The 20,358-nt window shown below is 35.5% G+C and overlaps 1 protein-coding gene across 1 annotated transcript in view; it reads right to left on the bottom strand.

Annotated features, from left to right (window-relative positions):
* Positions 1–11,990: 11,990 nt before the first annotated feature.
* The window catches only part of LOC135850071 (uncharacterized), a 91,683-nt gene continuing 83,315 nt past the window's right edge, over positions 11,991–20,358 (bottom strand). The window contains exon 3 of the mRNA XM_065370782.1: positions 11,991–14,106. Within this exon, the coding sequence (XP_065226854.1) occupies positions 13,498–14,106 (609 nt within the window). The 3' untranslated portion in view covers positions 11,991–13,497. The remainder of the gene's footprint in view (positions 14,107–20,358) is intronic.

Below are 20,358 nucleotides of genomic sequence, written 5' to 3'. Positions count from 1 at the left end.
AATGGATTTTTTGAACTCAGCGACCTAAAAATTACTTAAATTGATTAAAAAATAATAAAATTTGTCAATATGTCTTGTGTAGGTATAGTGTCTAAACTGTCCGAAATAAGTAGTTATCATAAAAATTAATTACAATGTTATAAATATTTTAAGAATAAAAATTAATTGCATAAACTTACCTATTTTCAATTAATTTTATTAATAAAATTTCCATTTTTATTATTATTTTTAATTTAAATAATTAAAATAATTAATTATTTAAGTATATAAAAAATGCTTTTCATTTCTTTTATTCATTAAATTACATTAATTTTAGAAAAATAATTATATTTCATTAAAATATTGAAAAATGTGCAAAAAGGCATAACAAGTGCAGAAAAATATGGCCAAAATTATTGAATAATTCAAAAAAAATCACTCAGAATATACGTAGGTAGGTTCGTAGGTAGGTACATTAAATTGTGAAATGCAACTTTTTTTTTGGACTGTCTAGAAATGAACACAATTAATTACCTACCTATTATTATTCTTAAAAAAAAAAAAAAAAAAAAAAAAAATACAAAGATGAATTAGAAAATTCTGAATTTTTTGCACTAACTATAATTAAGCTAAGTTATCAAATTCACAATAAGTACATGTTTTTGAACTTAACTACTTAGTTTCGGAGTCTCCGATGCTACTATATAGGTATATTAGATGAATTCGAAGGAGAACAAGGCTTGTCTTAGAATAATCCCAAGCAACTTGAATAAATTCAATCTATGTTTTTTGATCTGTTCTCAAAAACGGTTAATATAGGTACGAGTAATTATGATGATATGATAAATTTTGACAAACCAGCAGTGTAGTTATTTTTAAACGTTTTTTTTTAAAATTAGAAAAAATAAAAATAGGTACTATACTGTTTTTAGTTATGATTTTGTCTTGAAAAGCTGATGAAGTTCTGAAGGAGAAAAACACGCCATCTAGTAGGTAATAAAGCGAAAAAATTAAAAACAAAAAATGAATGAAAAATATTTCTTGAAACATGAACTTGTAGGTATGAAGAGTCTTAAGAAAATTTCTAGTAAATCTGGGTCAATTTGTAGAAAGGAGGGGTAAAATTTTTACAGAAATATTTTTCGTTGAAAAAATAAATAGGTACCTACAAAGTTATGTGTATAGGTATAAAATATGAAATTGAACTAAAAAATTAATAAATTGAAAATATTTGATTTTGATACTTATGTATTTTTTTTTTTGAATTGAGGATTAGTTGTCGCCATTTTATGTGCTTGGACGATGATATTGAATAGGTAACGGTTAATATCATTTATTCTAACAAAGAAAAGGTTTATTTTATTTCAAAAAGAAACACCTTGGAAGACTTGAGAATATTAAACAATGATATGCATAGGTAAATCTGCACCCTGTCTAGTGTCCAGTGTCTATCTCTATCTCCTCACTTTCCAAAACCAAAACCATCGAACAAAGGTCACAAATCATAACCACAATCCGCATCTGGTCTCTTCAATACACCTAGCATTTGCAATTCACACCGTCAATACTTAATTAATTAGATCGTTTCGCAACGAATCACACATACTACGCCGAAAAAATTCTCCGATTCACATAGCTGACATGAAAGCACACGGTTGCACCCTGCACCACACCACTATCCCATCAACCACATTCGCAAGTTCTCTTTATAGTGTTACAAGCATGTAAACAAAACCACATAACTTTAATCCAATTAGCAAACTGCACGTTCATGTTCAAATTCTACATCTCCCTTCTTCGACAAACACTAAATCATATTTATTTTTTCACAAACGAATTTTTCATTTACCCTAAAGTTGTCCTACCCTATGGGGGAAAAAATCGGCCTTCGAATAAGTCGGAATTGGCAGCGTAGTTAATTAGGCTTAGCGTGGGATACGAAATACGAATTAATAAACTCTCGTTAGCAGAAATAATTTTATTAAACAATATTCAAAAAAAAAAAAAAAAAATGAAACAGTAAAAGATGAACATTGAAATCGAAACTAGAAATCAAGTAAAAAATATGATACAAACGATGTCATCTAAGGAAAAAAAACATCGACAGAGGAGGATACACGCACAGATATAACAATAATTAAATCAAAACAATTAAAACAACAAAATGAGGAAAGATTTGAGTACGTTCAGCTAAAAAAAAAATCCAGATTATTTACAGAAGTAAATTTTTTAATAGGTACATTTTTATATAAGAACACTTTATCAATGTAAATAAGGTAAGGTAGGATACATTTATAGATGAAGTGTAAATAAACAAAGCTATAGAAAATGTTGCTTATGTACAAATATCACACCTTAAGGTGAGCTCTTACAGTACTTAGACAATTATTTTGATTGTACAATACAATTTTATCGAAAAAAAAATCTATTCGACTCGTCCGATGGAAATACAAATTACAATTCTTTTATTAGCTGTGTAGCGTGTATAGATCTTCAAGATATAAACTCGAGAATATTAATCTGTCTCCTCCATAGAGAAAACTAAGTAGGTATATTATATTTTATAGGTATCGTAATAAGACGTATAGAGAGTTATGCCAGACTCTGAAGAGGTAATATCTCTATACTTACTCGAATTTCACAATCAAATGTGAGAAATTCAACTTATAATACCTACTATAACCGAGCGAGTTCCTTAATTAAACATCGAATGACACATATATACTTAGACAAAAGAGAGGAAGCATACAACATTTATCACTCGTTTGGCATACCTTTTCGTTTTCGAGTCCATTCAAATTGTGCTTTTACCGAATTGTAGGTACTACCTCTACTTCTATATCGCATCGTGTATTAAATCAGCTGAACGTGAATACTACTAAATGTACCTACTACTAATTCATTCGACCATACTAGCCTGTCAAAAGCTTTAAAATCGCATTAGAAATCGCAGCAACAACCGTCAAGGACAGGATTCGGTGCTTCGGGGTAATATTTTTTCTCTTCCTCGTTCCACTATTATAATTTTCAACGAACAATGCAAAATACGAGTACGAGCTTTAAAAATTATACAAATGGGTACCGGTGTTGCTGAGATATTCGTTTATTGGACTATCGTTCGATGAGGAAGGCAAAAAAAAAAAGGAAATGTTTTTGACTAGGTATAGAGAATTTCTACGCGATAATTTTGAATAGAGTGCGATACAATTTGCTGGAAAAAAAGTTCCAGGATGTGAAAAATTACTCCAATAGGCGCAGGTGATTCATTATTTTTTTAATTTTCAGTTGGCGAGAAAATCGACGACGTAAACATAAAATAGGTACAGAAAGTAAAAATTTGGATAGGTCGCAATTAATGACTTTGAATTCTTATAGGTACCTATCCAAATCAACTCGAAAAATCGGTAGGCTTTCTTTCGATGGTCTATTAAAATACCTGCAATTTTTTTATTTTGGTTTTCCAACAGCCACAAGTTAAGAAACGATCGACGATCACTTTAGACACATGTCCTCTCTTGTGTTCTATGTTAGGTAGTCGGAGCGTTTCTATCCCAACATAATATGAATGTAGTAAGGGCTTGAGTGACTAATCACCAGTTTAAAGCTGTTAAATGGTTCATGTGTACATATCTATATATTTATAAGTCTTTCTCTCCTTTGTGGGTTTTGCTAATATTAGATTGACACACGGGTAGGTTGTACCTACCCCATTGGGGGAAAATCTGCCCATACCTACGCTGAAAAAGACGCCAAAACCAGCTGGTTTATTGACATGTTCTGAATATAGGCATGAAAAAGGGCTGTTCAGAAGACTGATTGGTGCACCAAAAAAAAATCTGCTAAAAAATACACTACGTACATGAATATTTTGTAGCGTATTTTTCTCGCGTAAAGCCACAGCGATTTCAAATTATGTGGTGTGTTTCTTCCTGCTGGAAGAAACCAACTACAAAATACGCCGCTAACCTGTTTTTTGACGTATTCTTTCACGTATTTGCAAAATAACACGTGTAGGTAAATGTGGTATTTTACGCGAATGTTTCAGCATAGTATAGAAATATTTGCATTCATGATTCATTCCATCACATGTCCCAGTGGTTAGGTAAGTAGAAAAGTTGCTCTCCAACTCAGACTCAGAGACCCAGGTTTGATCCTCGGCAGAGCCAAAAAAATGTTTCATGAATATTGGACATTGCCAGAATTTATTGTGTCAGAAAAGTATTGGTGGAAAGTGTTGCAATTCCTGCCGCGTTTTTTTGTTGCATACCTATTCGGACCAGGCACTCACATAGGGGCGCTAGTGAGCTGGCCAGCATGTTTACATTTTTCAGACGGGGCTTTCTTATCAGTGTTTACAAAAGCATTAATTTCAAGGGTTAAAACTGAAAAATTAATTTGATGCACATTATTTTTACGATTATTATTGCATATTAATCATGACCCAATCATATTTTCATTTTTAACTCGTAAATTCAACGTTTTGGTAAAATGCGACTGATAAGAAAGGGTTAAGAAAAAAGCCCGGTCTGAACTCTAGAACAATGGGCACACTAGCACTACCTACGTGAGTGTCCGGCCCGAATAGTGTTGGGCAAATTCGCGAATATTCTTGTTTTGCTTGTGCATGCGCAAGAATATGGTTTTTTTTTGGTTTAAAACCCTGTTTTAAACAGCTGGATCCTCATGTGTTTTAAACGTGTTTTAAACATGTTTAAAATGGTTTTAAACACGTTTTTAACACAAATTTATTTGTTTTGGATTCAGTTTTTCAAATATACGTTATCCAGTCGTCAACTTTTAAGATGTGACGTCATAAAATAGCTATAAGGTTCAAGAAATATTGAAAAATTGAAATCAAAACACAAAATTGCACATATTCTGCATATTCTTTTCAAAAAATTACAACATTATTACTTAGTTTAGAGATGATAGGAAACTTTCAGTGTTGGAAAAAAACAGTTTTTTTTAAAAAAGACAAAACAAACGGTTTTTTTTGTTTAAAACGTTTTTTTTTTGTTTAAAACCCCGTTTTAAACAGCTGGATCCTCATGTGTTTTAAAAGTGTTTTAAACATGTTTAAAATGGTTTTAAACACGTTTTTAACACAAATTTATTTGTTTTGGATTCAGTTTTTCAAATATACGTTATCCAGTCGTCAACTTTTAAGATGTGACGTCATAAAATAGCTATAAGGTTCAAGAAATATTGAAAAATTGAAATCAAAACACAAAATTTGCCTTTGAAAAAAAGTATAGGAAGAAGAATGCAAATCTAAAAATTCAGTTTCTTCAATTTCACTACTTTTTCAACGAAAAATTGAAAAAAAACGTGTTTTTTTAAGGAAATTGGAGCTGAAAAAAAACTTGTTTAAAACAAAAAAAAACCATTTTAAACAGAATTTTGTTTTAAACACTGTCTGTTTTTTTCTCGATGTTTAAAACACTGTTTTAAACGTTTTAAACATACAGTACTGTTTTAAACTGACAACACTGGAAACTTTCCATGAAAAGGTTTTAGTAACTTTCAAATTATTAAGAAAAATTGGAAATTTATAAAGAAAAGTAGTTGTACAACTTGTAAGTAAATTGTGGGAAAATTGTAAAAAAAACTTTGAATTTTTTGAAAAGTCGTGATTTTTATTTTTTTGAGAGAATATTCTCCTAGCATTTGAGAATATTCGCAAATATGCGGGAATATTCTCAGATTATGCGCATTGAGAATATTCTCAGGCCAACACTACATACCTATCATCAGCAGATTTTCACCCAATGGAGTATACTTATGCCACTACACTGCGGAGTTCTTTAGTTTCAATGTGTATAGGGGACCTGACCTTAAGACGGCGCACTGTTTTTCTTCCAAAGCCTGGTACTCCTAAAGTATCCAACCAAAATGGACAAAAATTTGATGGAAGGGTCCCTAAGACTATCTACTACATACCACCAGAAACGTAAAATTGGTTTCAAACTCTTGTCTCAATCAATACAGTGTTGTCAGTTTAAAACAGTGTTTTAAACGTCGAGAAAAAAACAGACAGCGTTTAAAACAAAATTCTGTTTAAAATGTTTTTTTTTTGTTTTAAACAAGTTTTTTTTCAGCTCCAATTTCCTTAAAAAAACACGTTTTTTTTCAATTTTTCGTTGAAAAAGTAGTGAAATTGAAGAAACTGAATTTTTAGATTTGCATTCTTCTTCCTATACTTTTTTTCAAAGGCAAATTTTGTGTTTTGATTTCAATTTTTCAATATTTCTTGAACCTTATAGCTATTTTATGACGTCACATCTTAAAAGTTGACGACTGGATAACGTATATTTGAAAAACTGAATCCAAAACAAATAAATTTGTGTTAAAAACGTGTTTAAAACCATTTTAAACATGTTTAAAACACGTTTAAAACACATGAGGATCCAGCTGTTTAAAACAGGGTTTTAAACAAAAAAAACGTTTTAAACAAAAAAAACCGTTTGTTTTGTCTTTTTTAAAAAAAAACTGTTTTTTTTCCAACACTGCAATCAAATGAATTGCAAGTCAAGTTAAATGCGTCAATGGCGCAAATCCAATTTTAAAGTAAAACTGTAATTAAGTATATGGTTTGAATTAAGTAGATTGAAATTATCATGTTGAATGCATTATGATCCCTAATTTACCCCATTTTATTTGTTTAAAGGCTGTTAGAGTTTTTTCAGTGAATTTTGCTGACAATCCCAGTTTTTTCAATCTTTTCGCAATAATAGATTTTTATGAAATATTTTTAAACAGAAACATGTAACATTAGGCACACTATATACACTACTACACTATTCACCTAAATCTACCTGTTTTTGTTGATGAAAAGCTCCTGCTTTTGTGGCTGCATCATCATATGACTAGTTAAATGAATTCAAATTTTAGTCAATTTTGAATGAATATAAACACTAATGAAAAAACTGAGTAGCGCATTAAAAAGTAGATGAAACCAATTTGGAGGAGCTTCCAGCGAAAAATTGCAACAATCAAATTTTTAAGCATAAAAACAAAAATAAGTTCTCAAGAAAGCAAGGTAATTGTTCGAGCAGGTACAACTACGTTGAAAGTCGAAGATGTGAAGCACAAAGCCAGGATGCAGTTGGTTTTTACATCAGCGTTGCCAGATGCCAGAAATTTGAATTATGTCGTCTTAGGGCAAATTAATTATATTAGACCAAATTATAAACACAGTGATCATATTTATTGTATGTTCTTGTTTCGCGAAGTTCACTATCTGTTTAGAAAATTGTATTAGTAGAGTTCATTAGGCTGAGCTAGCAGTGGGTAAGCGAGTAATTCATATCAGTCTGCAAAATATCAGCATAGGGATAGGTATTTCTCAGAATAACTACATAGAGTGACACTTCCAATATTCACCCCATAAGGGAACCCTGCCAGTACCTTATCGAACACAAGTGATCGTAAAAAGCTTCAACATTTCAACTTCCCTACCCACCTCTTTTGTTTTCATATTGTTTAGGTTGAAGAGAATTAATGTTTTTTTTTTTTTTTGCTTAGACATTCTGATTTTGGCTATAGCTAACCAAAAATCAGCTTAAAATTTCCTATTTTTTTTTTGTTGCACTGATGTGAGATGAAAAACGTCCCTCTCCCTTGACGTCCCTTTTAGACATCGAATTACCCAACAGAAAGAATTTCATGTATTATAATTAACACACGCCACATGCAATAATCAAATTCAGCCTTTGCATAATACATAGGTAGGTACAATTTAAAATTCCATATGGATGTTTTACATGGGTTGAAAATCCAATTTGAGTGCTGTTTCTCATTATGTATAAGTATTTGACGAAGTATCGAAATCATGGCAGAAGGTGAAAGGAGAGAAAAGACTGAAAGTAACGGCGACTTGAACGTAATCGATCAGAGACCAGGCGAGGTAAATTGCAAAACGATGTATCAAATAAAAAGCAGTCAATTTGTGAAAAATCGTCGACCTCGTCGTCGTCTCGGTCCAAAGTAATAATTATGTTTACTAGTAGTACGAGCCAGCCCCCAAATGGTGTCGGCCAGCTTGAACCTTTACGAGTACGTCAATACATGTGACTGTGACATTAACGTGAAAATTTTATTTATTAATTTATCGAACGTGTATTACATGTAATGTAAGGGAACAAGAGTGCTTTTCGTGCGCTTCCAAATGAATATTCGTGTCGAACAAAAGGAAAACATTCATCGCGGTTTATTTACACGTTTAAAATTGGTTCAGTAGGTGAAATAACGGGTAGGTACTGGATGGCGGTCAGATAGGTGTGAAGGAAATGATTGCTGTGTTGATGAAAAAGGGATCATTTTGAAGAGCAAATTAAACGATGCAGGTCAATTGCGAAATGAATTTTATTACGTGATTATATAAGGGTTGTTAAGTTTACTATACAGTGCACACCTTTGTGCATGCGTGTGATCGCATGTTGAATTTATGAAATCATAAACGAACAGAGCATCTCGTTTCGTACATTTGTTTACATTTTGTTGGAAAACTTGCAAAAATATACTTAATGCGAGGTTTATCTTGGACTTACGATTAGCTTTTCTCGTTCCTTGTTATCTCGTCGTCGAAGAAAGTAAGCTGCTTGTATAAATAATATCAACGTTCAAACAAAATTTTAGACCCGAGCAATTTGGACGATGTTTTCTTATTTTTCAAACTACGAGTATTCTAGACACGTTTCGGATATTCGCTAGGTAGTTGGATTATTGATGCGGTCAAAATTCAGCTAAGGCATTAGTTGTGTTTTTTTCACCGCTATGTACTTTACAGTAAGTGTTTTTCGTTAGAAGGGTAGTTCAACGCGTCAAAAAATGCTAAATTTTGATCGGGTTTTTATGCTTGTAAAAATTCCATACGAGTATTTGCTCAAGAGGTGGGTATAATAATTAATTTCAATAAGTTGTAATTTAGACACTAATCGACATTTTTTTTTTTTTTGAAATAGGAATCACTTTGACGTAGGTAGCTAAGTAGTGAGATATCCTTTACAGAGGGTAATAAATTCTACTTCACGTTCGCCATATTTTTTCTCAATTGCTGAAATATTTAACGTGCTTAGTTTTATAGGAAAGCACGTAGGTAACTACGTAAAAAAAAGACATCAACATCTGACTAGAAAATTTCCCAGTTTGATACGTTTTAGATCCCCCTACTCGCATTTTTCATAAAAATCAGCAGGAAGTATAGTGAGTAAGGAATCAGTATCTTTTCTGCACTTTCTGATTTTTTTGTTTTTAAGGTACCTACCTATAATTCAAGCTCCTACGTAGGTAGGTACATTCACTCGAGGCAGGTTGCCTATACATTATTCGTGAAAAAAGATTGCACTGGGAAGGGATATCTTATATGAACAATCTAAATTCGTTTTACTTAATATATACAACATTTCAAAGATATGTATACATGACAAAAAATCCCAAAATTTTCAAAAATGACGCAGACATCGAGTTATGGAAAGTTTCTCTCCCTCATCGCGTTAAATTTTGAGCACGAACGATGCCATTATGTCGAATTTCAAATCTAATAATCGTCCTTTCCGACGACACATTTCGATATAGCCGCGGAAATATGGAAGAGATTTTACAATAATGAAGTTTCGTCTCGATCGTATCCATCGCGTAATATTTTAAGCGTTGTAAATTGAAATTCGTGCCTCTGAATGGTGAAGCATTTTCTCCATCTGCAGATATGTAGCCTTGATCGAATATTAACAGTAATTAAATATGTGTTTCTGTCTCGGTTGTTCGGATTTTGTGAAATATTTCGTTAAATTTTACCCGATGTGTTATCAATAAGTGGATCAAGGAGATTAGATTGTATACTTCACGTCTAGAGGGTAGAGCAAAATCACGAATGAGTTGAAAGTTGTGATACAGTCTCGTAAAACGATTTTCTATCAAAAATGACTCGGAAGAAGGATAATTAATGTGACGTAAAGCTGGAGTTGGCTACCCTCTCCCTTCCCCACAAATAATTACGCATTCAGCTAAAGAAAAAAATAAGGTAGAAAAATTTCAGGATCTGTATTTCTCGTCGCGAATGACGAGGTACCATTCTTGTCTTTGAAAATTTAACTTTGAAGAAATCTTACTTCAAACACCAAGACATCTTTATTCCTTAATAGATGAGGAGTGCGTAATCCAAAGTTTGAAAAATTAAGTTCACATTCAAAAGCTTTCAAAATACGTCACTGCTTTTCTAAACGCCACATTTTTTTTTATTTCTCATTAAAATGCAGGGTGAAAAATTGCTCGAAAATGGGAGTAGGTATATATTGAGAGGAAGTGGAGAAATTCGGAATAGATTGTTTTAATCAGCCAATAAATACATTGTTCTACTAAGTATATAATTTTCCTCCCAGTAATTTTTTTCATGTTTTAATGATTTTTCTCCTCCTGCTTATTCATTGTTCAAATATGACAGTGAAGTAGAGGGAGTTGAGAGAATTTCGAATGTACGATCCTTTCACTCATCTAATCAAGTATGCTGAATATCATCTTCCTTCCGGACCCCCTCCCCCCCCCCACAGTCAACTTTTTTCAACTTACAAAATTACCAATAATTAACCAAAAATGACCAATAATTCAGTTTTACTACAAATTACCTGTAGTTTACCAAAAATTACCTGTAATTTACCAAAAATTACCTGTAATTTACCAAAAAAAACCCTGTAATTTACCACAAAAAAACTGTAATTTACCAAAAAAATCTGTAATTTACCAAAAATTACCTGTTATCTACCAAAAATTACCTGTAATTTACCAAAAATCACCTGTAATCTACCAAAAATTGCCTGTAATTTACCAAAAATTGCCTGTAATTTACCAAAAATTACACGCAGTAATTTACCAAAAATTACCTGCAATAACTCTGCATACAGTTTTACTCCAAAATCCAGTTTTCAGATACTCATGATCTTTCAAGGTGTGATAAATATTGAATTTACAAGAAATCACCAATGAGTTGAAGTTACACCCTCCTCCTCCACACTCGCCATTTTGTACTGTCAGTACTGTCTAGTGTGCTAGAACCCGGAGAAAAACTGAAGTTGTTTTAACGCCTAGACCATAAAAACAAAGCCTACCGACTTTTCGAGTTGATTTTTAAAAAGAAGGGCTGACACCTTGATCTGATGTCGAAGAATTCATACTCATTCTAACGTCGAATTCGGGCCGAGCACTGTTATGATGCTACAGTTTGCGTCCTCGCACCACACACTGATAAGATAAGGCAAGCGGGAGACCGTGTAAAATTTTAACATTGCTTCTTATGGAAGGAGCTCAGTTTTCATACATTTTTCGATAAAATCTTCAAAAGTGTTGATTTTAGGAAGAAAATCATCTGAATTTTTGTTTTCCTCGTTAAATTACCTTTAAAATGACGTATTGTAATTGTAATTTAATGGGCTCTGAATGTTTCTTTGATCATAAATGTGATGAAAAAATGGTGGTAAAAGTCTAATATATCAGGAATCATGAGTGATAATTAACGATTACGCATCACATAACAAACAAAGCAAAGAATTAAGTACATATTCTGATACTAAATTTCACGAGGAATACAAAACTTCTACTCAAATTGGCTGAAAACCTAACATTCTTCAGCATTTTATTAAAAATCGAACAGAAACGGTAATGTTCCATAAGAAGCAATGTTAAAATTTTACGCGTCTCCCGTTTGCCTTATCTTATCAGTGTGTAGTACGAGGACGCAAACTGTAGCACCATAACGGTGCTCGGCCCGAATTAAGTATATAAATATTGGGAAAATTGTCACTAGATTTCATCTTTTATTTGTGTTTCATCTTAAAAACTCGTCATTTTATTTGGCAAAATTGGTATTTTTTTCTCATACCAGTTGGGAAATTCCCAGTTACCACCACTCCCTCCCCCTCCCCACCCCATTTTATTTGGCAAAATTGGTATTTTTTTCTCATACCAGTCAGGAAATTCCCAGTTACCACCACTCCCTCCCCCTCCCCACCCCTCCCAAAAAATATCCAGCTGTTTTCTCGTCAGGTTGACTTATTTTCGTGAAATTGAATAAAAATCTACAAATCGCATTCAAGTATCTAAATCTGAGAGAAAAAAAAACAGGAAGAGAAAGATTTTTGAGGAGTAAGGCCTGTTTTAATCAATTCACAAGGTCGAACTTATGACAGGATCATATTTCAGCTGCCGAAAACAGCGCCTTCTGAAGTGATTTAAAATTACTTGAGAAAAGTGGAACTTTTGCTGGAGGATTCAGATAGGCCCGAAAATGGTGAAAATCAAGTCGGTGGGTCCATTTCTATATGACAGGGTTATATTTTCAGCTCTCGATGTTCATAATGCTTTCTGAAGTGATTTGAAATTTCTGGAGGATAATATGTTTCTGTTGGATGCTTCAAAGTAACTGGAAAATGGTGGCAATCGATTTGGGTTCTACTTCAGATTTAATGAACCGAGTTCCAGATTTTTATTTTGTTTTGGCGTTTTCAAGAATACCCTATTGTTTGAAGAAATCTTTCTCTGCAAAGGAAAACAAATGAGATCTTTTTTCAACAAGTACAATTTTAAAATAATATTCGCGCAAGACTTCAAAATGAGGGAAAAGCTATCAAAAACAGCTCGGATCATTTCTTTTCCATAAACTTTCTCCAATTCTCCAAGAGTCAGTTCTAAATCACGTACAAAACCCACCTACCCACGAGCAATGTAGCTTTCACTCAAAGCACAAATGAAAATTTAAACCGAGTAAACAGCACAATAGAAGCAACTAAGGAAACATCCAAATTAAAAATTCTTCAGGCGATCATTTGCCTTTTGCGTCTTCATTTTCACAAATTAGGCAACTCATCGTACATAATTGTAATTGAAGTTGGTATATCAGCTCCAGCATAAACTTACGACACTACCGGTACCAAAAGAAAACTCAACTGTGCTTGAACTTGCTACTTGCTCGGTATATTCGTAGTTGTAGGTCGAATTAAGTAAAAAAATTACGCTAATTTCGCTTATCTGCGGCATTTGGGATAAGTAGGTACGATAGAAATGGTTGTAAAATTCATGCGAAAGAATTAAAATTTACAAGACGTTGAATTTTAAAAACTTTTCATAACTCGATAAAAACTTACCCAGCGGCTCGTAGGTTAATTTGGAAGACGTACTCGAGTTTACCGTGTTGCAAGCCGATAAAAAGTATTGCAATTTTTAACATCGTTAAGAAAAACTTGTCGTCGTAAGTATTTCAAGACGAACAAAATCAGACGAGTCGCGTTATAAAGTTAAGTACTTATAGAAAAAAAAGGGGGACAAAAAAAACACACACACAAGAACATGAATTATCACACAAGCTCGGGAAGGTAATTCGATTTACGAAAAAAAAACCACCGCACACGACATGACGCGAGAAAAACAAAAATCGAAATTAAACGTTTACTCGGATGAATTACTATCATCGGTAATGGTTAAATTAGCCGGATAATTAACGTGCCCCACTACATGGGACACTAGCAAACCTCACGTCCGCACGTATTTGAAAACCACACCAAACACCATGAGACTAACGATGAAGAGCACGATGACGGTGATAATTTTAGCCAAAGCGTTTAATCCGGAATCGGTGGAATCGGGTCGGTTGGAAGATCGTACTTGAGAAGGTCTTCTTTTACCCGCCAATCCTTTGGCGAGCGCTGGAAATGCTAAACTTTGGGTAAAAGTGAGCTTATGTATGGACTGCGATAGACTACTCTGCCCTATACTGTTCCTAGTAGCCGCCCTTAGAAGCGCGTACTCCAAATCTAAAGCGTCGAATAACGAGTATCTGGTCATCACGCTGCTTCTTCGACGATCCCAAGGATCCGAATGTCTGGCTCCTAGTTGAGGTACAGCGCCCGCGATACTGGTCATTGACGAGGCCGTTGATGATGATCCAGAGCCCACAGTATTGCCACCAGGATCGATCGGCTCTTCGACGGTGACCTGCTCGTGAGGAATGGAATTTCGTATCCAGCGAGCGTGATTCGGATGCAGGAACGAGCAACTCGTGCGGCGACTTTTATTCGATGGAGTTGGCGATAATTCGTCGGCTGATTGGTAGCATTGGCTTGGTCTCGAAGACGGACTCGCCTGCACACAGAACACAAACAGAATATGATGACTAACTATGCCTCTTTTGAATACCTAATTAAATTATAAACTATACGACGAAATATTCTGTTTCTTTGCACAAGTTTACCTACTGTTTAGGCTACTACTGATAATGAAAACTTTACAATATTAATACACTACGCGCCGATGTATCGCGCAAAACTTCCACCGGCGAACGTAGTAAAATACAAATAGGTACACGTTGAAATATTTATCTAACAAGTTTCCTATGCCTGCAATGCGTATATACCTAAACAAATCTCTTTGAAACTCTTTCACTAGCCGTAGGTACAATACTTGTAGGTACCAGAGAGTCTGTGCCTATTTTTAAAAATTAATACATAATTTACCTAACTGTGCCGAGAGAAGCCGTTACCGTGTTGAACTATACGTTGAGTAAAAAGTTGACGGATTTCTACATAGAATTTCAGCAGGAACCTTTGTACATTGTATTGAAATCACCCCGGAGTAAATTTAATCCCCGAAGGTGATCCCGGAGAGGAGCTATAAGATCACAAAGAGAAGCTTTTATGAACAACAATGAGGTTTTTTGCTTTTTGACCCCTTCAACTTAAGTGGCAATTGCGTTTATACATGCCAAAGTTGATTTTTAGACATTTTCTACGGCACTTTATGAAAATCTGGAATTTTTCAAATATGGCTGGAGACTCCAGAACGGCTCGAAACCGCCTCGAATCGACGCAGCATGTTGAAATACAAGGCACACACTAAATTTCAACTGTCCAGGTCAATTTGATGAAATTTTAATTTTTTTCCTTTTTTGGCTTTTTGAATATTTGATTTTCAAAAATTTACAAAAATTGAAAAATGCACTTTAGCACCTGAAATATTGGCTAATGGTGTATTTTTGTCTGCTCTATTTTTTTATGAAGTACAAAATATTAAGGGGTCCTAAAATTGAACTCAACTTTGAAAATAGCCATAACTAAGGCTCCTTGGTTTGTCTCAAATGAGCAACTTCAAAGTGACCTCAGGCTCGAACCAGTGGACTTAATTATTCACAGAAAAGCGAACGCATATGTGAACTGGCCCCATAAACACCCGAATTGTAAGGCTATGGTTCTTTTAGACCAAAGTGATGACACAAGGAGGCTGAGCAGACTCCACACGTTGGACCTTATCAACCTCTAAGTGCACTACGCAAATTACTGTAAATTAAATATAATTTTTAAATCGTGTTGTAAATAGCTTTGATAATTTTAGGTTGTTGATTCTTGTATCAGTTCCGTAAATAAATAATTTGAAAACAAGAGACCAGCGTACCCGCTGGTCCAAGATAGTTTTTGCCTTATTGCGTTTTGTGTTTCTTTTTATGAGAAATAGTAGTTTATTCAACTAGGGAGTAAAATTAAATTATAGCCTCGGTGCTTTTAAGAAATGAGAAAAGAGATTTTTCAAAAATATACACCTGTCAGGCAGGGGAAAAATGCGAATAATAAAATCCCAAAACCATGCCTCCCCCTTGGTCATGTAAAATGTTTTAACCCTCAGGAGAACAATTCAACAAAAAAACCTCAAACCCAATCAACCCTCTTGGTTATGTAAAATCTAAAACCCTTGTTTCCCCCTTGGTTATGTGAAATCTCAAACTCTTGCCTCCCCCTTGGTAATGTAAAATTTTTCAACCCTCATTAGAAAGACTCAACAAAAAATCTCAACCCAATCTTCCCCCTTGGTTATTTAAAATCCCAAACCCTTGCCTCCGCTTTGGTTTTGTGAAATCTCAAACCCTTGTCTCCCCCCTGGTTTTGTAAAATCTGAAAACCCTTGCATACCCCTTGGTCATGTGAAATTTTTCAACCCTAATTAGAAAGACTCAACAAAAAATCTCAACCCAATCTTCCGCCTTGGTTATGTGAAATAACGAACCCTTGCCTCCCCCTTGGTCATATTAATTCTCAAACCCTGTCCTCCCACTTGGTCATGTAAAATTTTTCAACCCCACTAGACAGACTCAACAAGAAAATCTCAAACCTTTTCCTTCCCCTTGATCATGTAAAACCTCTTTGGTTATGAAAAATTCCAAACCCTTGTCTCCCCCTTGGATATGTGAAATCCCAAACCCTTGCCTCCCCCTTGGTTATGTAATAGTATATTACGTGACAGGAGCGGAAAGTATGCGATTAACGAGTGCGAAGTTTAAGGAGCGAGGCGAAGCCGAGCGACTTAAATCGCACAAGTTAATCGCGTTATTGTCCAATCCTGTCGCGTATACTATTTTAATTTCATATGAGAGGAAAATAAACGCTGAAATTTTGAAAAATTGTTAATTTAGAATTTGTAAACATGTGCGGAAAACAGTTACTTTCCTCCCTAGGGAGGAAAGTAACCGTTTTCTGCACATGTTTAGATAGATGCGTTAAAGACGTATTTTCCAACCACAAAACTGCCTAGGAAAGTACTCATTTTCCGATCATATGAAATTAAAATCCCAAACCCTTGCATATCCTTGGTCATGTAAAAGCTTAAACCCTTGCTTCCCCCTAGGTTATGTGAAATCTCAAACCCCTGCCTCCCCCTTGGTCATGTAAAATGTTTCAACCCTTATCAGAAAGACTCAACAAATAAATCTCAAACCCAATCTTCTCCCTCGGTTATGTAAAATCTCAAACCCTTGCCTCCCCCTTGGTTATGTAAAATGTTTCAACGCTCATTAGAACGACTCAACAAGAAAATCTCAAACCTTTTCCTCCCCCTTGATCATGTAAAACCTCTTTGGTTATGAAAAATCCCAAACCCTTGTCTCCCCCTTGGATATGTGAAATCCCAAACCCTTGCCTCCCCCTTGGTTATGTAAAATCCCAAACCCTTGCCTCCCCCTTGGATTTGTGAAATCACCAATCTTTGCCTCCCCCTTGGTTATGTAAAATCTCAATCGCTTGCCTCCCCCTTGGTTATGTAAAAGCTCAAACCCATTTCTCCCCCTTGGTTATGTGAAATCTCAAACCCTTGTGTTATGAACTAATCCAACAGTAATTATTGACAAATATTAAATCTGATTACTTCGATGAAAAAAGAAACAATACCTACAAAGAACAATAACGTAACCACCATGACCTAACAAAAATACGATCCTATTGGCTAGTTGGTTGGTCCGCTGGATGTGTAAAATACAGACGATTGATCACCTAGTCAGTAGTGAGTTAGAGAAACAAATATTGAATCTTTATCTGTCTTTGAAAGCTATTAATTAGTGTAAAGTAATTGTCATTTGTATTATCGTTTTGTATTTAATTTCATGATACCATTTTTGAATTTTAAAATCAATCGTTTTTTTGAATTTTACCAAATCTTGTTTATTTCCTTCGGAACTCTCGAAACACAATAATTTCTATTTTCAAAGGACCTCTCAGCCCACTACACTTTGTCTCCCACTTGGTTATGTAAAATCTCAAACCCTTGCCTCCCTATTGGTCATGTAAAACTTTCCAATCCTCATCAGAAAGACTCAACAAAAAAATCTCAAACCCAATCTTCTCCCATGGTTATGTAAAATCTCAAACCCTTGCCTCCCCCTTGGATTTGTGAAATGTTTCAACCCTCTTTAGAACGACTCAGCAAAAAAATGTCAAAACCTTTCCTCCCTCTTGGTCATGTAAAATTTTTCAACCCTCATCAGAAAGACTCATCAAAAAAATCTCAAACCCTTGCCTCCCCCTTGGTTATGTGAAATCTCGAACCCTTGTCTCCCCCTTGGTTTTGTAAAATCTCAAACCCTTGCCTCTCCCTCGGATTTGTGGAATCTCAAACCCTTGCCTCCCCCTTGGTTATGTAAAAGCTCAAACCCTTGCCCCCCTCGGTTATGTAAAATCTAAAACCCTTGCCCCCCTCAGTTATGTAAAATGTTTCAACCCCCATCAGAAATACTCAACAAAAAAATCTCAAACCCAATCTTCTCCCATGGTTATGTAAAATCTCAAACCCTTGCCTCCCCCTTGGATTTGTAAAATCTCAAACCCTTGCCTCCCCCTTGGTTATGTAAAAGCTCAAACCCCTGCCCCCCGTTGGTTATGTAAAAGCTCAAACCCATGCGCCGCTTGGTTATGTGAAATCTCGAACACTTGTCTCCCCCTTGGTTTTGTAAAATCTCAAACCCTTGCTTCCCCCTTAGTTATGTAAAAGCTCAAACCCTTGCCCCCCTCGGTTATGTAAAATCTAAAACCCTTGCCCCCCTCGGTTATGTAAAATGTTTCAACCCCCATCAGAAATACTCAACAAAAAAATCTCAAACCCAATCTTCTCCCATGGTTATGTAAAATCTCAAACCCTTGCCTCCCCCTTGGATTTGTAAAATCTCGAACCCTTGCCTCCCCCTTGGTTATGTAAAAGCTCAAACCCTTGCGCCTCTTGGTTATGTAAAATCTCAAACCCTTGCCTCCCCCTTGGATTTGTAAAATCTCAAACCCTTGCTTCCCCCTTAGTTATGTAAAAGCCCAAACCCTTGCTTCCCCCTTGGTTATGAAAAATCCCAAACTCCTGCCTCCCCCTTGGTCATGTAAAAGCTCAAACCCTTGCTTCCCCCTTGGTTGTGTGAAATCTCGAACCCTTGCCTCTTCCTTGGTCATGTAAACTGTTTCAACCCTCATCAGAAAGACTCATCAAAAAAATCTCAAACCCTTGCTTCCCCCTTGGTTTTGTGAAATCTCGAACCTCTGTCTCCCCCTTGGTTTTGTAAAATCTCAAATCCTTGCTTCGCCCTTGGTTATGTAAAAGCTCAAACCCTTGCCTCTCCCTCGGTCATGTAAAATATGTTTCAACCCTCTTTAGAACGACTCAAGAAAAAAACTTAAAAAACCTGTCCTCCCTATTGGTCATGTAAAATTTTTCAACCCTCATCAGGAAGACTCAACAAAAAAATCTCAAACCCTTGCTTCCCCCTTGGTTTTGTGAAATCTCGAACCTCTGTCTCCCCCTTGGTTTTGTAAAATCTCAAACCCTTGCTTCGCCCTTGGTTATGTAAAAGCTCAAACCCTTGCTTCCCCCTTGGTTATGTGAAATCTCAAACCCTTGCCTCTCCCTCGGTCATGTAAAATATGTTTCAACCCTCTTTAGAACGACTCAAGAAAAAAATTTAAAAACCTGTCCTCCCTATTGGTCATGTAAAATTTTTCAACCCTCATCAGGAAGACTCAACAAAAAAATCTCAAAACCAATCTTCCCCCATGGTTATGTAAAATCTCAAACCCTTGCCTCCCCCTTGGATTTGTAAAATCTCAAACCCTTGCCTCCCCCTTGGTTATGTAAAAGCTCAAACCCTTGCGCCTCTTGGTTATGTAAAATCTCAAACCTTTGCCTCCCCCTTGGATTTGTAAAATATCAAACCCTTGCCTCCCCCTTGGTTATGTAAAAGCTCAAACCCTTGCTTCCCCCTTGGTTATGTGAAATTTCGAACCCTTGCCTCTCCCTTGGTCATGTAAACTGTTTCAACCCTCTTTAGAACGACTCAGCAAAAAAATCTCAAACCCTTGCCTCCCCCTTGGTTATGTGAAATCTCGAACCCTTGTCTCCCCCTTGGTTTTGTAAAATCTCAAACCCTTGCTTCCCCCTTGGGTATGTAAAAGCTCAAACCCTTGCTTCCCCCTTGGTCATTTGAAATCTAAAACCCTTGCCTCTCCCTCATTCATGTAAAATGTTTCAACCCTCTTTAGAACGACTCAACAAAAAAATCTCAAACCCAATCTTCTCCCATGGTTATGTAAGATCTCAAACCCTTGCCTCCGCCTTGGATTTGTAAAATCTCAAACCCTTGCCTCCCCCTTGGTCATGTAAAAGCTCAAACCCTTGCTTCCCCCTTGGTTATGTGAAATTTCGAACCCTTGCCTCTCCCTTGGTCATGTAAACTGTTTCAACCCTCTTTAGAACGACTCAGCAAAAAAATCTCAAAACCTGTCCTCCCTCTTGGTCGTGTAAAATTTTTCAACACTCATCAGGATGACTCATCAAAAAAATCTCAAACCCTTGCCTCCCCCTTGGTTATGTGAAATCTCGAATCCTTGTCTCCCCCTTGGTTTTGTAAAATCTCAAACCCTTGCCTCCCCCTTGGTCATGTAAAAGCTCAAACCCTTGCTTCCCCCTTGGTTATGTGAAATCTAAAACCCTCTTTAGAACGACTCAACAATAAAATTTCAAACCCAATCTTCTCCCATGGTTATGTAAAATCTCAAACCCTTGCCTCCCCCTTGGATTTGTAAAATTTCAAACCCTTGCCTC

Source organism: Planococcus citri, chromosome 1 (assembly GCF_950023065.1).
Source record: "Planococcus citri chromosome 1, ihPlaCitr1.1, whole genome shotgun sequence".
NCBI classification, from domain to species: Eukaryota; Metazoa; Arthropoda; class Insecta; order Hemiptera; family Pseudococcidae; genus Planococcus; species Planococcus citri.
This window is presented reverse-complemented; position numbering and strand designations above follow the sequence as displayed.